The sequence below is a fragment of the Syngnathoides biaculeatus genome, chromosome 7, assembly GCF_019802595.1.
Source record: "Syngnathoides biaculeatus isolate LvHL_M chromosome 7, ASM1980259v1, whole genome shotgun sequence".
Taxonomy (NCBI): Eukaryota; Metazoa; Chordata; class Actinopteri; order Syngnathiformes; family Syngnathidae; genus Syngnathoides; species Syngnathoides biaculeatus.
In genome coordinates, this window is record NC_084646.1 from 23,227,201 (window position 1) to 23,249,434 (window position 22,234).

A 22,234-nucleotide genomic window follows, 5' to 3' on the forward strand; every position below is an offset into this window, starting at 1 on the left:
AAGATACTTACTGAAACTCTTCCAGTAAAATAAAACACAATATTTGCAATAACAGCTTTTTCTTTGTATCTATAACTGTATCATGATTTCCAGTAAAGAGTACACAATAAAAAAATTTAAAAACTTTTGTGTTTGATCACCTTCCAAATGTCATCATGGCTTTGTTAGTGTTGGGCGATATATTATGAAACTTGATTCGATCTGTACCTTATTATTCCTTGGTATGTAAAACGCTTAACTTTTTTTTCTATACTTTACACTACTGTGTGAGATTTTGCTGCCTTGCGAGACCTAGATTGCAGCTCCGTGCACGGAGACAACATCGAGGAGAAAATGGTAATAGCTAGCGACTTGCATGTCAGAAATAGTCCCAAAAAATGCAAGTAACGTCTATCATTTCAAAACAACCATAATCTGTATAACATGTATGAAAGACACTGTGACAGAGACATGGATATCTGTGTAGTCGCCTGAAACTGAAGCATGTTATCATGTGTGATGCATGTACTGTACACGGCCAAGAGAGTCACGACTCACTTCCTCTAACCTTCAAAAAAACAGAGTGATTTTCATTATGAGAAATCAAGCACTAAATGGAAATAGGTAATGTAAAGACTCTCATTCTATTGTGTATACACAATAGCCAAGGACATGATTCCTCTTGGTGGCACAGTGAGTTAGCGGGTAAAGCGTTGGCCTCACAGTTCTGAGGTCCTGAGTTCAATCCCGGACCCGCCTGTGTGGAGTTTGCATGTTCTCCCCGTGCCTCCGTAGGTTTCTCTGGGCACTCCGGTTTCCTCCCACATCCCCAAAACATGCAACATTAATTGGACACTCTAAATTGCCCCAAGGTGTGATTGTGACCGTAATCTATCTCATAGTGCACTACGATTGGATGGCAACCAGTTCAGGGTGTACCCCGCCTCCTGCCTGTTGACAGCTGGGATCGGTTCCAGCACTCCCTGTGACCCTTGTGAGGATAAGCGGCAAAGAAAATGGATGGATGATTTCTTTTTATAGTGGAAAAAGATGGATTCAAAAAGTTGTTGAAAACATTGGATCCCAAATACAAATTGCCCAGTAGGAAATATTTCACAGAGCAAAAGCAAAGTTACAATACTGTCAAGGACAAAGTTATGGAGGCTGAACACCTCCTTTCGCACGATTGTCTACGTCGACGCAGCAACACTGTCACGTTGACTATCAGAACAACAACATGGAAAGTGTGTAAAACACTTTTACACAACTACTGACGAGTGGAGTAGTCAGACAGTGCAACATGCTTCACTACCTTGAAGACTGGGACCTGAAAAGTACCTCTTTGCAAACAAGCTAAACATCCAAAGATCATACTGGTGAGACATTTGCACAAGCACTTAAATGCCTTAAATTCTAGGAAGCTGGACAAGGTGAATCAGGTCAGGTTGCTACAGTAACACAAAATAATGTATTTCTTTTCCTGTAATTGTTAAATCTTCTGCTATACAGTATAAATCAATTTAGTCTACTCCAGTTTTACACATTTAAAAACTTTAACAATAACTCAAGTCATATTGAATATCGACATTAGGGAAAAAATATTGTGATATCAAATTTAGGATTATCGCCCAGCACTATGGCTTTTGTGCTTACGGTGTGTGGCATGAAGCCCATGGAGAGACGGGTATGAGCTGATGTGAGTAACAACGATATCATGTGCCAGTCGCCACAATCAGCAATGTTGATGGTGGCGTTTGCGTGTGTGTGTGTCAGACATACATGGAGGAGTTTATAGTGGTGTATCCAGAAGGACACTCTGGAATGCAGGCACCATTGTGGATGACATATTCATGGCAACCAGATTCCCGTCCCTGGTTCAGTCTCTTGGTCTCCTTGCACTGGTTGTGGAGTGCCTGTGAGAAGTAGAAACAGAGACAAAGAAAGTATCATTCAAGACGTGCATCTTTAGGGGATTTAAACAAGGCCACGTATAGTAGGTAAGATAATAGCAACAACCAACCCGACAGAAGGAGAAGCTGACGCAGCGCCAACCCCTGAAGACGTAGTATCCAGCAGGACATGTCTCCACACAGGTGTTGCTGTGCTGGAGGTTCCTGCAAGCCACACAGCTGCTGGCATTGGCCGGCTCTGAGCAGCCTCCTAAGCACTGTTCATGGCAGCATTTGCCCTGGAGGTTACACGCGCCATGCTTACATCGATCCAGGCACACTAAAGAGAGGCAGAGAGGAGGATGAACAACTAGTGCTTAAGACCACGTTGTACACTGGTGGGCAGTAAGAACCTTAGAACAGAGCAGTTGGGCAAAGAAGTTGGCTAAAATTTTCTTCTTAATATGCCTAAGTGGACACAATTAGACACTAACACTAATGACCACTGAAGTGTGCACAATTCAACACGCTCCAGCTGAAACTTGCATGCAAACATGCAATTGAATGACCACTGACTGTTCAGAGCCCTAGTGCGTGGCACCATGGAGACATCTTTAATTGCCACTGGGATGAAGATTACATGTCATTGGCTTGTGTCAAGTTTCATTTGACCTATTGGTAAACAACGTTCGGTCCGAGAGCCACGGTGTTAATGTGATTGGATTACCCTTCAGGTTCGACCAGTGCCTTGTAATGATCTAATAAACGGGCAGTTATTGCCTCATCTGTGGCCCAGTAGAGACTCATTACATCTCACAGAAGCCACTGACCTTTCTACCAAATGCACATGCTGACTGGCTGCAGACAAAACAGGGAACCATAATAAATAATCTAAAGCGAAGCCTTTACTGACACTCCATTTTACTCAGGTAACAAAGCACCAAAAGGTAATAAATGATCAACAGATAGAAAATAATAAACTTGCCAAAGTCTTCGATCATTATACATCAACATTAATTTTATGTAGGGGCACGGTGGATCAGCTGCAAAACGTTGACCTCACAGTTCTGGGGTCAGAACTGAACTCAGAACTAGTTCAATATATATATATATATATATATATATATATATATATAAATAATATAAATACTTCAATCCCCGACCCGCCTGTGTGGGTTTTCTCCAGGCACTCCGGTTTCCTCCCATATCCCCAAAAACATGCATTAATTGGACACTCTAAATTGCTCCAAGGTGTGATTGTGAGTGCGGTTGTTTGTCTCGATGTGCCCTGCAATTGGCTAGCTACCAGTTCAGGGTGTAACCTACCTGCTGGCCGTTGACAGCTGGGATAGGCTCTAGCTCTCCCGCAACCTTTGTGAGGATAAGCGGCTAAGAAAATGGATGGATTGATTTTATGTTCCCACAAGAAATTTGATACAAGCGTGGTATTAATTATTGGTGGGGTTTAACAGTCCATAATGGACATAGAAGTTATATCTCACCCTTCAGTGACTTTTGCTTCACAGGAAATCATGTCTACACTGCTGAGAGAGGAAGGCATGAATGAGCTTTGTTGTTAATGAATTACTGTGGATAATAATATACTCAAATATTGAAGAAAAATACAGGGCCAGTAAAGACCAATGAAACGTTAATGTTTGGAAAATGCAAAGTTCACACCAAAACATTCAGTAACAATATGGCTTAAATGTGCGATGTTTGTGAAAGAAGACTGGAGGCAAAGAAGGGAAAAAAAAAGCATATTCAGCAGTAGCTACCGTGACAGAGACTCATTTAGAGCAGAAGTGTCTTTTGGTATCCACGTACTTTCTTCCAAAGTTAAGAGTGTTTCAGTGTCAGTAAATGAGCCCCAGTAGATGTTGATGGCTGAGCAGACTGGGTAGCTATGTTTGGTGCTGGTTGTTGTTTTTATTTTAGTAGGTTTGTAATTTTTATGTTCCCGTTCCCCTTTAACTTGATAAAGTTGTACCTCACCCAGTTTTGACCATATTTGGGGAACAAAGAAGGTTAATTACATTTTCTGTGATAGCTACTGCATGGTTTATTTGAGTAGTTTGTTTTTTTTTGACAAAAAAGACAAGTGGGTGAAGACGTGAACACCAATATTGGTTTTCTGACATTGACGTGTACTAAGATGCCATATTGTGTTTTAATTGAAAGGATTGTGGTTGCATTTTGAGGTTATAATTTCTCATGTAGAATTGGGAACCATTATAAACATGATAAAATGGTTGTTTGGGGGTATCTAACAGTAGTAAATGAGCTATAGTACAATGGGGGTATTGTATGCTAGCCTCTCTGGGATACCAACTCATTGCCAAAGATACAGTTGGGACGCCCCGCTGCCCAATATACACACACACACAGGAGGACTGCCTGTTCAAACACAAAGGACAGATAGGTTATGGCAGGGGAGAGGAGCGCTTTAGAAGGTTAAGAATATAGAACAATGACAAAAGGAATGGCTGATGGAACCTCAGAGATTGTTTTGAAGTTTAAAGCAGCCGTAGACGCAGCTTTTCTGAACTACAAAAGCTGCCACTTGCACTATGCTGAGAAAAATGCTGCACCCTCCCCATCTCGGCTGTCTGCAGTATGTGGACATACTGCGCTTGCCAATCCAGCTCCAGCTGGGACTCTGTGTCGTAGTACAGCTTGAGCCCTAGATCCACCCTCAGTCTTAGCCAATGTGTTCGCTGGATGGGGGAGGCAGCTATTCAATGGCCTCTACCATGTCACGCAGGAGAGACGCCCAGGGTTAACCAGAGCATTGCTGTAGCAAATGGGGCAGAGGAATCAACGATCTTACAAAGACCCTGGTACTAATGCGATTTAAAATGAATTTGAACATGTGCAAGACTACTAGCTAAAATATCAGTTTTACATAAACTTCATTAACACAAGGCCACCAAAAGTGTTAACTGTACACCACCCTTTACGAACAGTATTAAAAGACGGATCAGGTGATTTCTCATCCTCTGCTTCTGTAAAATGGAGGCAGGGAACTTGTGTCAAAGCTAAGGCTGACAACAGCACCACACCACTGCCTGGGTCCAAAAGCTAGTTGCTATGCCAAACATGCTCCGTTCAGTTCAGCTTTCCCATTCATTCCTGGGCTCCTCATCTCTTTCCCTCCTCTCTGCCACAGCCTCACCCTTCCTGCACCACTATCTCTCTCTCACTATCTGCCTGCCTGCCTGCCTTTCTAGGCCAGCTGACCCCTCCTACTTTCATTCAGATTTGTTTTTTTTTCTGCTGGCTTTGATGGGGGATGGAGGAAAGAAGACATGGATGGGGGAATTCTTTCGCAACACTGAGGAGGGATGGCAAGAGAGCTAGACATTGCATGAAGGTAAACACACGTGTAAATTTCACTGTTACACCTTAATTTGCCTTCCACTTACCCACGTACAGTTACAGAAAGGGTTTTGAACACAAAGTCTGATCAAAGGTTGGTTGTGTTTACCTTTCATTAGGCTCACGACAGTAAAGAGCCCCGGCTGCTCAGTCAACAGGGAATGAACATGGAAAGGCTGGACAGCCAATAGCAGGCAGCCACACACAACAACACATCCTGCTCCTAACACATAAAACCTCCCCTTTAATTGGCAGTGTTGTCTGCAGGCGAAGTGCTGGGAACAATAACAAACACGTTTTTGCCCCAGAGCTATTTTCTCAGGAAAACACAAGCGCATGCGGCCAGTCGCACACGCACAAACACACGCAGAGAAAGCTGCGAGATTTACGTTTACTATATTTGGCCACGGTGGGAGTCTTAAGCTTCAAAAGCTTTGCTATAAATGCTTTGAGAGATCTGATGTAAGAAATTTGCCTGGAGAATGCAGAGAGACATAAGAAATGTAAACAACAAAAAAAATCTATGATTGAGCGGTAGAGGGGGGAATGGTACCCCAACCCATTCTATGGAAAGGCAGCCACATTTTTACATAAAATAACATTACCATTTTATTTATCTATTTATTTATTTTTTTAGAAACAAGGGTTTTTACATTACTCTTTCTGTATGATAACAACCGTTTGAAAAAAAAACACAGTTACACCCAAGCTCAGCCTTCTTAACTCCCAAACACGGGTCATTCCGAAGGTGGCATATTTGTCAGCAAGTTTAGATACTGTATCATCTAGTTTATTGTCATCAGACCAAAACAACTGCATATTCCTTTCATGCGCCTCCATTCAAAGAGAAGAGCACAGTAGTGCAAGATGTTTTTTCTCCTGCATAGCAGCCACTCCCTCTCAGGGTTATTGACACACAGATAGAGCACCTAATATACAAGCGGCTTTCCAAACAAGGCAAGCTAAAAGGTTCAATTACAGTATGTGTCAGAGTTCTAGTCGTTAAATCATATGCTGCGCAGGTTCATGCATGAAATACAATGGGACTTGTTTTATTCATAGAAGATTTTATAGTACTGCTTGTCCAAACTATTATTTTCCAGTGAGAAATGTCCATGTCTCTTGTGGGGTTGGGGACTCCAAGTAGGCTAGGCTACTGCTCCCATTAGTTGGCAGGGAGGAGAACATGTTTTCTCTATCACAACAATCACAATGGATCAGCGAGGCAAAATCATGAAGGTCAAAGTATGTCAATGTTATTATTACTTAAACTCAAAGTCCTGCGTAAAATGCACTATCGTCAAACATCTGTCAAGGTAATCACAATAATATAGAAAAGTGAAAGCAAGAACAAGAGGACAGCAATGAGAACTGGACATTTGCTTTATTTTATTGTTTTGCTTTTTTGTGTGACCCCATTAGACACTAGAGGTAAAAGTGATGGCAAAGAAGTATGTAACAATGATCTTACAACCAGAAAAGGAAGTCATTGCATTTTACTAGTGGTTAAGGGATAAATGTGGTAACATGCATGTTGGAAACTCAGTGTAATATGGCAAGTAGATAATAAATGAGGGAGAAAAATGGAATGTGCCCTCGTGTTCAGAATTAAATCTACTTGCAGACACACACAATGCCATGACCTCCCCAACATGGCCGCCATGTAGTCACGACAGTCGAACTGCTACTGGCTATACCTAGCCTTCAGTTCTATGGTTAGGAATTTGGGAATACTGTTGGAATCCGCTACTGTAGACAGGGGATGTCCAAGTTTTGGAATACGTTTATACCAAGAAGCATGGAAATTAAGTGGTTATAATTATTGCAAAGGTGGAGGTGGCGTAACACGCCAGTATGGGTTAACACATTTATACCCGAGCTCGGCTGCTTTGTGGCATACAAAGATAATGTGTTAATGCTGTTTTTATACTTATTAGCCACTGTAATATACCCTTCAGTCAGTAGTTGCAATTTAGAGCACACTGTAGTAAAGGAAAGCAATTTTCTTTATTAATGCATTTCATATACAGGTACAAGGTAACTCAATGAGCTTTACACAATTAAATGCATTTAAAAACAAAGAAAAAAATATAAGTTAAATCAAACATACTACGGTGCAAAAAATATCATTTAAAAGCGGAAATACTCTAAAAATCATGTGGAAAAAAAATAAAATTTTAACCTAGACTTAAAAACATCCACACTTGGGGCTGACGTCACTTATGTTGGCAACCTAACTGTAACCCGACCATCGCTAGATAGAACGTACAGTTGCTTCGTATTTGCCTACAGACAATGATGCCAATGTGTATAAAATATGTACAGAAGATTAGTTGACATTAGTAAACAGATTAGCATTGACACATTAGTAAAAGACAGAACAATACTTAAATTCTCAAATGGAAATTCAAAAAAAAAGTTTTGGGGTGGGGGCACAATTACTTTGTGAGGGCAATATTTTATAGGATAATCGATTATAAAAAGAGTCGAATGTGACAGCACTACAATAAATAATGGTTAACCTGCATAGAATGGCAGCCAGGTTTCCGTCAAGACTACCACAGAACAACTGGAGCTATACAAATAGTTTAACATTACTAGGGTGTGACTGTGGAGTGAAAGAATGTGTGGAATTGTTGAGCAGTTTTTAGTGCCTTAAAAAGTGCTATTTAAGTGGTATGCATTATTACTATTCTTGAGTCAAAGTTATTCAACAATCTTGATGCAGCCCAAATTTATCCATGTGAGCACAGTATTTTACGTTAGGTTACCTCTTTATCAAGAGCTCTAGCAATCAAGTGACATTTCAAGTGGCAGATTGGAATGACCTGATGGACAAACTGTGTGTAGTAAGAGACATTATCAAAGATAGATGTAGCTTAATGGAGCGCCGCTTTTATGCTGGGCACTGTGTCTTTGTTCATTGATTTCCTTTTCTGTGTCCTCCTGCACGCTGGTCGGCCCTGCTTGCCCATCTTGTTACCATGGAGATGAGTCTAGACACACACTATCTCCAATAATTAGCTGGGTGCTCTAAACAGGCATTTTCTTATATTCCCCTCTCATCATAATTTGTCTCTGCTCCTCATGACGCCCTCATCTTTTAAAACATCCCAATTTTCTCCACTCTTCTGGTGTATTTTCTTCACTTGCATCCTCTTTCTCTCTTGATCAACCTGTCTCCATCCCATTAAGCCACAGTGTCTTGGCACAGGTGACAAATCTGCTCTTTTAGAAGACCCCAGCCACTGGATGTCATAACAGATGTTAAGGATTGAGATCAAATTGATACGCTGCACTGACAGCCATCCTCTCCACTTCCGCATTCTTCTCTACCGACTAAGCTTTACACAATCAGCAATTAGAAAAATAAAAACCAATCCTAGGAGCTGGATCTGGTAGGGTACCCCATGGCAAACAGGTTCTAGTTGAGGGATCAGACAAAGCATGGCCAAAAGATCCCCATGATGGTATATAAGCCCGAGGAGTTGGTATGTGAGGTCAAGAAGTTCAGACTAGATAGAGTTGGACTTGTGTCTACACACCACATGGCCTCTGGTACCAGTCCTCATGAGAGGGGTTGGACTCTGTTCCACTCTATAGTTGCCCACGGTGAGAGACGCAGAGCATGTGTGGGTATGCTTATTGCTACCCTGGGCTTGGCGCCTGGGGTTTACCCCAGTGGATCAGAGGGCCTTTTTCTGTCTACAGGTGGGGCAACGGGTCCTGACTTTTTGTGCGTATCCACCAAACAAGTGTTCAGAGCACCCACCCTTTTTGGAGTCCTTAGAGGGAGTGCTGGAGAGTGCTCCCTCTGGTGACTCCATTGTTCTCTGCTGGGGGACTTCAACGCTCATATGGGCAATGGCAGGGAGACCTGGAAGGGCATGATTGGGAACAATGCCCCCCCCCCCTCCCCCCGATCGCAACCCAAATGGTGTTCTGTTAGTGGACTTCTGTGCAAATCATGGATTGTCCATAACGAACACTATCAAACAATATCAATATCACTTTTCACTATGCCAAAGACAGGTAAATGCTGGGTCTTCTGTTAAGGATCCAAAGCAGCAATTTTTAGAGATAATAGTAATAATAAATACTATTCACATCGCCCTATTCAAAAAGCCCAAAGTCACTTTACAGAACGATTTCTGGGTAAAGGAGGCTACTGTCAATAGTACAAGATTCTGTTGTCACAGGACCTGGACTTGGACCCTTTTACTGTACCTGGCCTATTTTATATTCACAAGACAGCACCAAGTAGGTTTACAGACATAAATATAAACTTATGTGCACATGCATTTGTGCACTCTGAGCTGTGCAGGTGGTGGTGAGAGAGTATGTAGTGTTGTAACCATTGAGTCGTTGTGGAACGGAAGATAAAGAGCCTGTGAATGTTGTATAATCCCTAAGAGAGCAATCAAACTTCCCTCATAAGAAAAAACTGATTCCGAGGCATTCTAGCAAACAATTTGTTTCCTTTGTCGATCCACTACCCATATGGCTTCAGGAAGACTTTTTATTGTGAGAGGCAGGAGGGAAACTTGCCATCATGACATGATGAAATGAGTGATCCACAGAGTTGAGTTCACGCATTCACCCACTTAATCCAACTTGTGTCTCAAATAAAAATAACTGTACATATCTCACATGCTGTAGATATGATGTATAGCATCAATTGTTTGTTCTATGCCAAGTAACCAGGCTCTTACACCCCTTTAACCTAAGTCACAAGACCACCATAGATAGCTTTAAAGCTAATGACATCCATGCCTTCTTTAGTATTTTTAATTTATCTCAAAATAGAACCCTTGAAAGTGTGATGATCGATCAGTCCTAACCCAAGTTGTTGTAGATTTGTTCTCACAGCTGTCTTTCAACCTGGAAAATGAAAAGGCCAAGCAAAACAGCAAAGTAGACAGATTCAGCTACCAGGGGCTGATTGCAAAGAAAAAGAAAAGTAAAATGAGAAAAATACTGTACACTCTGATTTACGCTGTGTCAGTGGTTCAGGGAGGGTAAATTAGGTGATGTGGAAAACGAGGCAAGAAAAATTTGGTTCTATATGCTGTACTTTTGATCAGCCGTCCATTTCTGCTAATGAATAGAAATAAAGACGGGGTCGGGAACAAAGAACAGACCTAAAACAAAGTAATAGTTAAACCCTACATCAAATTGTCATGTGATTTTTTTAACATAAATGAAATTGTTGTGTGAAATCTGAAATGCAAACTAACACAATGTAAGGTCTTCTTGTCTTTGTTCTTAATTTGATTGGACTGACGTGACTCTAGGATGACGGCACATGCCATCTGCCACTCCGACCCTCAAACAAGTCTCTGTTGATAATGCTAATGCAGTGTGCTGTTCTCAAACCCTGCGCTAATTAAAATCTTAATTCCAATAACTGTCTGACTACAAAGTTTTGACACAAGCACAATATATGAACCGCTGAGCAGGGAAGATGTTTGTCTCCTTTGCAGAGCATAAATGGCAATGTAGCACACACATGCCTGAATTCAATGGATCTCAGCACCTCTCGCTCCACCACACTGAGACCACAATGACGCTGCTATGAAAAACAGTCAGTCAGTGACGGCAAAGGATGAGGGGTACATTTGATTCACAAGTGAATACAGTAATGTTATACAACTGAGGTTGGGGAGTTGAGGGAGCGGACAGCATCTGAGACACTAATGCTACGTACCCACCGGATGTGAAAGATTGCTTGGCCAAGCATCCTGTGCTTGAGTGTACTTGCATGACACATTGAAACTGCCCGCTCTTCATCAGTGCTGTAAGTTCGGCTAGGGGCAGGGCTTCCCCTCAGCAAGGCGCTGATGACATTACTTCCAGGGCAAGTTCAGCTGTCCCAGCTTCGAGCGTAGGAGGAGAATTTGTAAATGCCCACCTTATCCGTGCTGAGTCATTCCCATCACCCTGAATGGATTTGCATCCATCCACATGAACTGAATTGATTTTATATGGATTCATGCCACATGAAACTCCCAAAACACGTCCGATGGGTCCGTAGCACAAGAATGATACACTAAGAATGGGCCTGGAACCTCTGTTACAGGGTATGGCAGCAATAAATGCACAAAACAGACTTGTTAGTGCATTCCAATGGCACACCTCACGAGGCTTGTCATCCTCTTGCAAAGCCCCCCAGAGATCAAAAGGTGGACATAGCTGAGGAATGCCACTTGGACTCCATCCATCCATCCATCCATCCATCCATCCATCCATCCATCCATCCATCCATCCATCCATCCATCCATCCATCCATCCATCCATCCATCCTCTGAGCTGCATATTCTCACAAGGGCCGCGGGAGTGCTGGAGCCTATCCCAGCTATCATCGGCCAGGAAACGGTGTGCACCCTGAACTGTTTGCCAGCCAATCGCAGGGCACACAGAGACAGACCACCGTCGCACTCACAATCACACCTAAGGGCAATTTAGAGTCTCCAAATAATGCATGTTTTTGGGATGTGGGAGGAAAGTGGAGTGCCTGGAGAAAACCCATGCAGGCATGGGTAGAACATGCATATGGCACACAGGTGAGGTTGGGATTTGAACCCAGGTCCTTAAAACTGTGAGGCCAACAATGTCCAACTGCTCCACCGTGCGACCACTTGGACTCATTCACTTTAATTAGAATGTATTTTTAGGAAAAAGTGGTTTTTTTTTTTAATGATTAATTTCCTTCCGTTACACCCTTAAGTTGTTCCTCTGTGTAAATCAGTCCAACAAACAGATGTTCTAAATTGAGTTCATTCACCATTGTAACATGTAATAGCCAAAAAGGTGCATGGATGTTCAGGACTGGGACCGCTGCAGATGAATTGATTAAAGTTATGCAAGATTTGTTTGATTCATTGTGGCAGATGATTGACAAGATCTAGCTAGCTAGCATCTTTACTAAACTAATTGGCTTTGTAGAAGCAGATGGTGCCAGCCTCTATAGATTTTTAGGGCTGAAATAACTACCAGCAGTAATTGAACTTGAATCATTTATATTTGAATTTCTACACTTGAATAATGGAATTTAGGAAAATTAATATGAAAAAGAGAATTTGAATTGACTGTTTAATTTCAAGTCCAATAAATTTGAAAGTGAATGTAAGATTTTTTTTTATCTGGTATGAGAATTAAAATCTTGTATTTTCACACTGATTTACACATTTAGTGTGACAAGTTCAATTTCAAATTAGTTGTGACGGACATCAGGGAACCGTGAGGAATAGGCGATACTCAGAACTACTCTTTAGCCAATCAAGGCTTTTGTGTGTGTTTTTTTTTTAATATCATGACATAGGTACAGCCTCTGGAACGTCAAATATTCAAACTAGCTGAGTCTTTTTTAAAATATAGAGTAAAAGTATCCATCAATTTTCTGAGCTGCTTATCTTCACAAGGGTCAAGGGAGTGCTGGAGCCTATCCCAGCTGTCATCGGACTGGAGGCAGGGTACACCTTCGCCAGCCAATCGCAGGGCACATGGAGACAGACAACAGCCGCACTCAAAATCACACCTAAAGGAACTGTAGAGTCGTCAATTAATGCATGTTTTTGGGATGTGGGGGTAAGCCGGAGTGCCCAGAGAAAACCGATGCAGCCATGGGGAGAACACGCAAAATCCACACAGGCAGGGCCGGGATTCAGATCCTGTCCTCAGAAGTGTGAGAGCAACGCTCTATCCATTTGTTTCACCATGCCGCCCGAAATATAAGTATATAATGAAAAGTATTTATAAGAAACAATACAATTTCAAATGTGTTTTTCAAATGCTGTTTGTAATGGCAATTATTCAAGTGTAAAAATTCAAATTCGACTATAAGTGATTCCAATTCAGTTGCTGCTGGCACATATTTCAGCCCATAGCATTTACAATAGTGAAAATCAGACCATTGCCATAATGTGGTGAGGGGAGGGATTCTCGTTAAAGCAAGCCATTGTACACCATAAAGAGGAGTTTGGGCACAACACATTTTACTGGAGGGAAAATCAAAATGCAACAGGCAAAATGTGTCATGCATATTGTCTTGTGTTCTGGGACCCACCACCCAAAAATTGTCACCAGGCCATAAGAAGGAGGCTTTAGGTCGTTTTTAAATAATCTGACAGGATTTTGAATTTTTTTAGACAGCAATGTCTTTATTTTTACATAGCATAAGGAGTAATGATTCGATTGTGATTCACTAGACATTCGTTATCGTCGATGGGGATTTATACTGGGGATTTAGATGCCGTGTTCGACCACAAGTGTAAATGTTGAACCATTTAGGCCAAGTACTAATTGTGAACATGTGTGGCACCAACATCAGCATGGTTTGAGTACCTAGCAAAAAATGAGTAATATTTTGCCAGGGTATACTAATACGATACAGCCTTCAATACTTAACAGTTGAAGCAGAAGTTGCTGTAAATAGGACACCAGTGTCTTCTTTTCATCATCTTCTGACCTCGTGTTTTGTCCAAGTGCTTTAATAATTATTAAAAATAGCTGCACAGGAAAACAAACATCCTTGTGTGTCTAGCAGTATGTAGTGCAATGGATGAGCTCCATTTCTAGTGTGAATTCATTGAGAGGCAGAATGGATAATGTGAACTTTGCAGGCGGCGAGTAGGAGTGAGCCATGCCCTCAATAAGGCTCCATGCCACACTAAGGTGCATAGTGTCCCCCCAGGGTCCTGATGGAAAAACAAACCCCATCTGAGGGATTTACACAGTGGTGTTACTGTTGGAGGAGAACAGTTCAACCACAAAGGACTGGTGTACTTGTACTGGTGTGTATAAAAGTATGTACAGTACATACTGTACATTAAATAATACACGCACACAAGGGTAGCAGGACAATAGACTAAGGAACACAGCACATGTACTTGGAAAGGGGGAGAGGGTGTCATGAGAACGAAGAGGTCTTGCTTATTCTTGAGGGCCCAGGTGTCAGTTTGGGTGGAAGGTTCAGTGGTGCACAATGAGAAAGCCGTTCTGGAAACAGCAGCCAAAGTTAAAGAGGGACCTTGTGCCTGAAGGTAAACTTTTCCTACATAGGATGTTTTTAACAATATAATATTTGGAATACCTTGGGATTTTGTGTTCATAATTTATTTTCCCAAGAATACTAGAATAAAAAGTAATCTTGATCAAGTGGTTCAATTAAGATGACTTTACCATGACAATCAATATATCGATTAGTAGGCTTTCCACCATGGGGTGTGTTGGTGGGAAGATAATACCTGTGTTGACTACGCACAACGGGTAATGATTTAGCATACCAGTGAGAAATTATGTATAGAAAATTATATGTAGAAAGAAAATAAATGACAAAACAAAACATCCATCCATCTATTTTTCAAGCCACTGATCCTCACAAGCGTCATCGAAGTGCTGGAGCCTAATCCAGCTAACTTTGTGTGGAAGGCAGACTCGTTCTTCAGTTATAAATGCAAATACATGCCTTTATGCCGCTTTGCTTTCTTCCCCATTCCATGGAAAAAATGCCTGCTGACCAAGCACCCTAACTGGCATTGAAAAACAGGACGATTCAGGTCAGACATTTTGGGACCCTTTGCGGTGGAAACGCCAAAAAACTGTGTGGAAATCAACCATACAGCTTGCAACTTGTGGAAATTTGGGCTTGTAAATGGCACAAGCAGATCAGTGGGGAAGATGCGCACAACGACTTCATGGTAACAGTTTTTACTTGCTGAAATCACAGAAAACACTGTCACTGAGTTCTCAGTGCATAGTAAACTATGTTGTCTTGTTTTACTGTGCCATTGTATAAAAGATGCCATTGGTAAATGGACTGTACTTATATAGCACTTTATCTACGCCATCACAGTGCCCAAAGTGTTTTTATCGTCACATTCACACACAAATTCATACGCCAGTGGGCGGCGGCTGCAATGCAAGGCTTGAGAGAAGTTTAGATTCAGTGTCTCGCCCAAGGACACTTCGAGATGGAGACACTTGGAGCCAGGGTTCAGTCACTGGATGACCTGCACTACCAATTGGGCCACAGCCGGCCTCATTGACCGCTACACCACATTGAATGGACACAGGTAAACAGCTGCATGTGTGCATCTCTGTAATAAGATTTGAAAGAGTCCAAATGAGATTTAAATCAAATCAGTGTCAACAAAAGAGGCCAGGTGCCCCTGGGAGAGAGCAGTTAACAGGAGACGGTAAACAGGTATTGTTGATGGATGCTATCAGCAGCCAAGGCTGACTTTTGATAGAAAAGTTACTTGGAGGCTCATTTTAACATAACTTAGTTTTTCAACGACTGCATTTTCCTTTTATGTCAAGGATCTTATTCTTAAAAAAAAAAAAAAAAAAGGTAATTCCCTGATTTCGGCTTGTCCTGTTAGGGGTCGCCACAGTGTGTCATCATAGATGAACGCATACTTGTTTGGCACGGTTTTACACCGGATGCCCTTCCTGATGCAACCTCTCTTCAAAAGACTGTACATCTAATAAAGATGACTGCAAGAGCACAGCACAGAATGCCCAATGAGCTACTATATGTCAAACATTAAACAACAATAAGGTTCGTGAGAGATCACCAAGAACCAATGCTCTCTAATAAACATTAAGTTTGAAATTTGCTAAAGAGAAGTTGGATGTTCTGCGGCACTACTGGCAAAATATTCTGTTGATAGATGAAACAAATGTTGAACTGTTTGGAAAGAACACATAATCCCATGTGTGGAGGACAAACGCAGAGTACCCAAACATGAAGCCTTAAACCCTAACCTTATGGCAACTGTGAAGCATGATGGTGGCCACATCATGGTATTGGTGTGCATTTCTTCCTCCGGGCCTGGACAGCTTGCTATTAGGCTTGTCACGATAATCACGGTATTGACTTATTACACAATAAGTAAAATGGACATGACAGTCTTTTTCTGGACTAGACAAAGTCTCATTGTGGTGATACGAGCTGATGGGAAGTTGGACAGCTCCACTGCAAAGTGGCCTGGTATTGTCACTATGTGATTACGTTTTAGCCGCAAATGGGTTCGTTAGCCACGAGTGGGGTTGTGCACAGCCGGGTTAACGAGTTAGTTGTTAGTCAGTCAAGTACTCCAAAGCCTTCCTCCTTGCTCTGCTCATAGATGTATACAACAGAGACACGTAAGTGAACATTAAATGTTTATTACATTCCTAATGAATGTAATTCTGTGAACTAACGAGCTAGCAAGCTAAGGAGCTAAGTGTTCCGTTGCTACATCCTTGATTTTTTTATCTAACTTTACTCTAGGGCCTCCAATCCCTGAGAAGGGTTGCGTCAGGAAGGGCATCTGGCGTAAAAATTGTGCCAAACATATATATGCGTTCATCTGAGATGACACGCTGTGGATGACCCTGAAAGGGACAAGCCGAAAGAAACTCTAGGTATGCTCAAACACACAAAATCCCCAGCTCCTGTGTAGAATCTTTCTCAGAGCGCTGTCTCAACTCTTATGGCATTAAAGCCTTTAACATATAATACAATCTTCTGGTAGGTAATGACAATGTTAATATAGCTTAAATGTAATAAAAAAAAAAACCTAACAGATGTTCGGAAAGAACTTCACAACGACGTTGGTTCTTTCTATATTCACATAGAGCTCTGAACAGACAGCGCGTGCAAGGCGGGTGTGATTAAGAGGAGTATAACATACAGTAAGCTTCTGGAGTCTGTAACATGCTATTTTTTAGTACAGTAAGTTTTTTTTGTCAAGACGTTCATCTATGGCAGCTAATTAAGGTTTAGAAAATGGGAAGGACCGTAATTCCTTGCATAACATAAAAGTGACAGTGCTTCAATATAACAATCAGTTGTAACAGACCACCCCATACTCCTATTTTTCCATTAAATTGAGCTTCCACTTATTTTTTTGTGTAGTATTAGTATAGTTCAACCAAATTCTGTTTTATGCATGTGATTTCGATGAATATCAGACATCATTTTAAGATGAGGGTCTACATACTTTTTCCTTCCACTGTATGAGAAAGAAATTCACATTATTACAAACCAATGGGTTGCATAAAGTTTCACTTTAAACATAAGAATATACTTGTCATGAACCTCTGGTGTGGGGCTGGACCTAAATGCAGGACTCCGAGATGAGGGCATGAGGTTAGGCGTAGTTTTATTCAAAGCTGAGGTCATACAGTCCGAGAAGGCAGAGCTACAGAAACGCTAGGCTAGGCAAGATCCAAAAGACATGCAGCGAAGTCTGATAACTAGGAGACAAACTAGGAAACATGAACTACGACTTGACTACGACTATGAAAAATAAACTAAGACAGGACTTAACTGTGGTGACACAGAAATGCTGTGACGAGGATAGCTCAGCAGTACACTATTTTCAGTGGTGGAGATTGCTATAGTCAGTGAATACAACTCACTAACTGAGTGCAATGAACTGGCAAAATCCAGTGACAAAAAATCCCAACTTAAATGCCTGTCTATTTACAGTATCAATAAGAAACAGCTCTGAGCAGTGACAGGTGTCGCCGCCCAGAGCAGTGGCGTGCCCACGCCCCTCTTGGTAGTGGCCAAGTGTTGCTCATGACAACACAATGACTGAACAATTGAAAAATAAATAATCCAATGAAAACAAAAACATTTTAAAGTGCTGCATAGGAGCTGTTTAACTTAAACATAAGCATACTATAAAATATAATTAATTGAAAAAATAGAAATACTGTACTGTAATACTGTAAATAATGTGAATAAATCTAAAAAATATATATACTTAAGACTAGACTAGAATTTATCAATTGGATATGGATAAGTACAGACACAATTCAATTTTGTTACATTTGGCTCACCGCAGCATTTGGAAAATGCATTTCAAAAAGTAATAAAATAAAATTGGGCAGCACAGTGTTGGAGCGTGTTGGCCTCACAGTTCTGTTCAAATCCCGGCCCCGCCTGTGTGGAGTTAACATGTTCTCCCTGTGCCTGTTTGGGTTTTCTCCTAGCACTCCAGGTTCCTCCCACATTCCAAAAACATGCATTCATTGGAGACTAAATTGGTCCTGGGTGTGATTGTGAGTGCGACTGTTGTCTGTCTCCATGTGCCCTGCGATTTTGGCTGGCAACCAGTTCAGGGTTTACCCTGCCTCCAGTCCGATGACAGCTGGGATAGGCTCCAGCACTCCCGCGACCCTTGTGAGGATAAGCAGCTAAGGAAATGGATGGATGGATGGATGGATGGATAGTTTATATATTTATGTAGCAGTAATTTAAAAATACATATTGGGATTTTGAAAATTGCAGTCATGCACAACATAATGTTAGATGATGGAAGGGAGTAGGATTCTTTTGGGATGTTACTGTTTAGCTTGGCTGTTAGTCCACTCTGACAACAGCGCTTCCCCTTTTGGTCACACTGCTTCCGCTTACTCCTGTCGGCTTGTTTTGCTAAGAGAGTCCATTGCTTTGCTGGCCACTGGGCCTTTCCATCTTAAACCCTGCAACGCTTGTAAATTCTCCCAAATATGCTACACAATGAACTCAAATTCACTGGATGACCGTAATTCCAGTAAGTGCTAGTGATCATCTGTTATCTTACTGTAGATATTGACTATTTTTGGCTTCATACGCAAATAATTTTAGTGGTTTGTTTCCAGATTTCAATGACAGATTTCAATGTGTCAAACCTTATAAAAGATTTGACTAAAACAACCCTCTGCCAGGGGCGTGGTCATGCAACTGCCACACAGCTGCTCTTGCGAGCAGCTCCTCACCTGTGCCTCATTGATGGTAATTATGCCATGTATTTACGCCTCATGAGTTGTATCACTAGTTGCCAGTTTATTGCATGAAATGTGTGGGTTTAGCATAAGTTTACGAGCTTCTAGTGAGAGATTTGCCTCATTGCCACATCCCAGCATTCCTGTGCCACCATAGTCAAGTCAAGTCTTGTTTTGTTCAAGCTCCAGTTTTTTTTGCCTTGTAGTTATCCGACCTTGTTTCATGAGTTTTGGACCTTGCCTTTTTGCCACATTTTTTTGCTGTTGCTTCTTTGACGGCTTAGCTGTGGATGACCTCTGCTGGGAATTTTACCACCTTCGAAAACCAAGTCCACGCCTCAGCTTCCTGAATTTTGGTCCTACCCAATACCACTTCCTCAAGACAAAACAAAGTGGTCAGACCTGGGCCCAGCGGACTCAGACCCGGAGAATAAATCTGTTCGAGAGTTTCTTGCTGACTTGTTTTGCTGAAGATGGACGTTTTTTTTTTCTTTAGGTAGTATGAGAAATGTTTGTTCCGCTCCATCTTGGAAGAGGGGATGAGCAGACCCAGAGTGGCCGCCTCCCACTTATGACTCGTCGGCGCCCGGCCTGCAGTGCCCACAACGGGCTCTTGTATTGTCGGCACTCAGCCCGTGGCATCCGCCTCATGTTCCTGATTTATTTGCGCCCGGCCCTCAGCATCCACCACATCAACCCGTCTCGTCGGCGCCCAGCCTGCTGTGTCTACAACGTGCATCCACCACGTGGCGTCCACCTCATGTTCCTGTTTCGTCGGCATCCACCACGTGGCGTCCACCTCATGTTCCTGTTTCGTCGGCGCCCAGCCCGCAGTGTCAACCACATGCACCTGTCATGTCAGCACCCAGCCCGTGGCGATCACCCCTCACTTGTGCGTTCTGGCTGTGGCGTGCAACTGGCCTCCTTCTCCTCCAATTGTTCCTGCAGCGCACGCAGGAGGTCCCATCTTGTTCCTGCCTCGGCGGTGCTCAACCAACAGCCACTTTTCGCCCTTGCTCCAGCTGCAATGCCTCACTCGCAGCTGCCGCCTCTCAACCCTGCTCCAGTACCGGTGCTTCGCCCACAGCCACCACGTCTTGTCCCTGTCTCGGTTGTGCTCGACCAGCAGTTGTCTCCCACCCCTGCTCATGCTACGGTGGTGGTTCACCCGCAACCATCGCCTCTCATTTCTGTCTCGGCGGCAGTGCCTTGCCTGCGGCCATCGGCTCCCATGCCTGCTCTTGCTCTGGTGGTGGTTCGCATGCCGCCTCTCGCCCTGCTATAGCGGCAATGCTCGACCGGCAGCCGCCTCTGGCTCCTACCTCAGCAGAGCTCGACCATCAGTCGTCTCTCGTTTCTGCTTCGGCGTTGCTTGACCAACGGTCGCCATCTGTTCTTTTTGCTTGGATGCTGCTTTGCCATTGGGACCCTCCACACTGACGTCCGCCTGAGTGGCCCCATAGGGATGATGATGATGCAACCAGACAGTACAGTCAGGGTCCGCCCTAAGGTTCTGAGGACTGGGGTTCAAATCCCAGGCCCGCCTGTGTGGAGTTGGCATCTTCTCCCCGTACCTGCATGGGTTTTCTCTGGGCACTCAGGTTTCCTCCCACATCCGGAAAACATGCATTAATTGGAGACTCCAAGTTGCCTTCAGGTGTGATTGTGAGTGCGACTGGTTGTTTGTTTCTATGTGCCCTGCGAATGGCTGGCAACCAGTTCAACGTGTACCCCACCTCCTGCCCAATGATAGCTGGGATAGGCTCCAGCACTTCCGTGACCCTTGCGAGGATAAGCGTCTCAGAAATGGCCATATAAAATCTGTAAAGATGTCAACAATTCTGTTTTTTCTGTTAATGTCTTAAATGTTTCTAGCAAATGACTGCCATATAATAGTGAAAAGAGAGAGAGAGAGATAAAGAGACAGAGACACAGTACAAATATAGTAGGTGCGTGCGTGTATGTGGACATGAGTATAAATCTTCAGGCCTGTCGATTGTCCCACCAAGATAATATGAACCAACGCTGGGAAAGTTGGTATTGTGAGCGTAACACCTGTGGTTGACGGGCATCAAAACCTTTTTAGTTGTAACATTGCCATCACAAGACTTGAGTCAGACAGATAAAAAGCATGATAAATATTACACATACGTGCACACACACACACACACACACACACACACACACACACACACACACACTTGTAGGAGAAAGACTCGCTGAGCTCATAGTCTATTTAAGAACTCAGCTATGGTGCCATTCAGTGTCATCTCCGATCCATATTAGGAGGTACAAACATGACATTCTGACTGACTGCGTGCTGATTCCTAAAACAATAATTAGTCACACGTAAAAAACCCAAAGTTAGAATTGATTTGAAATTCATTTTTATATTTCAGGGCAAGCGCAATCTCCTTTATAGTGATTGTGAAGACTGCTGTGCATCTGGGTTTGGAATCTCATTCTCAATTTAATGAAGTCTTGACAAAAATGTTTTGATTAATCAATTTATCATCAATTAATTTAGAAAATTCAATGCATCAAACTTTGTGGAAAGACTATGGGGAAATCTTCTCTATTTTAGCATGACAAAGCTTCTTCTTATTATTTTTCTTTGGACTTGTGCCGTTAGGGGTCGCCACAGTGTGTCATCTTTTTCCATCTAAGCCTATCTCATGCATCCTCCTCTCGAACACCCACTATCCTCATGTCCTCCCTCGCAACTTCCTCTCGCTCTTTTGCCTGGCAGCTCCATCCTCAGCACCCTTCTACCAATATACTCACTCTCTCGCCTCTGAACATGTCCAAACCATTGAAGTCTCCTCTCTCTCACCTTGTCACCAAAACATCCAACTTTGGCTGTCCCTCTAATGAGCTCATTTCTAATCCTATCCAACCTGTTCACACCAAGCGAGAACCTCAGCATCTCCATTTCTGCTACCTCAAGTTAGTTAGTTTTTTCTTCTTTAGAGAGTCTCTAATCTGTACATCATGGCTGGCCTCACCACTTTTTTTTTTTTATAAACTTTGCCCTTAATCCTAGCAAAGACTCTTCGGTCACATAGAACACCAGACACCTTCCGCCAACGGTTCCACCCTGCTTGCACGCGTTTCTTCACTTCTTTACCACACTCTCCATTGTTCTGTATTGTTGACCCCAAGTATTTGAACTCATCCACCTTCGCTATCTCTTCTCCCTGGAGCTTCATTCTTCCTCCTCTGCCCCT

The 22,234-nt window shown here is 42.6% G+C and overlaps 1 protein-coding gene across 1 annotated transcript in view; it reads right to left on the reverse strand.

The window, feature by feature from the left end:
• insrb (insulin receptor b) overlaps positions 1 to 22,234 on the reverse strand; it is a 116,211-nt gene that overhangs the window by 20,351 nt on the left and 73,626 nt on the right. The window contains exons 3-4 of the mRNA XM_061826283.1: positions 2,000 to 2,208; positions 1,759 to 1,892 (exon numbers count right to left, since the gene is read on the reverse strand). Of these exons, the coding sequence (XP_061682267.1) occupies positions 1,759 to 1,892; positions 2,000 to 2,208 (343 nt within the window). The remainder of the gene's footprint in view (positions 1 to 1,758; positions 1,893 to 1,999; positions 2,209 to 22,234) is intronic.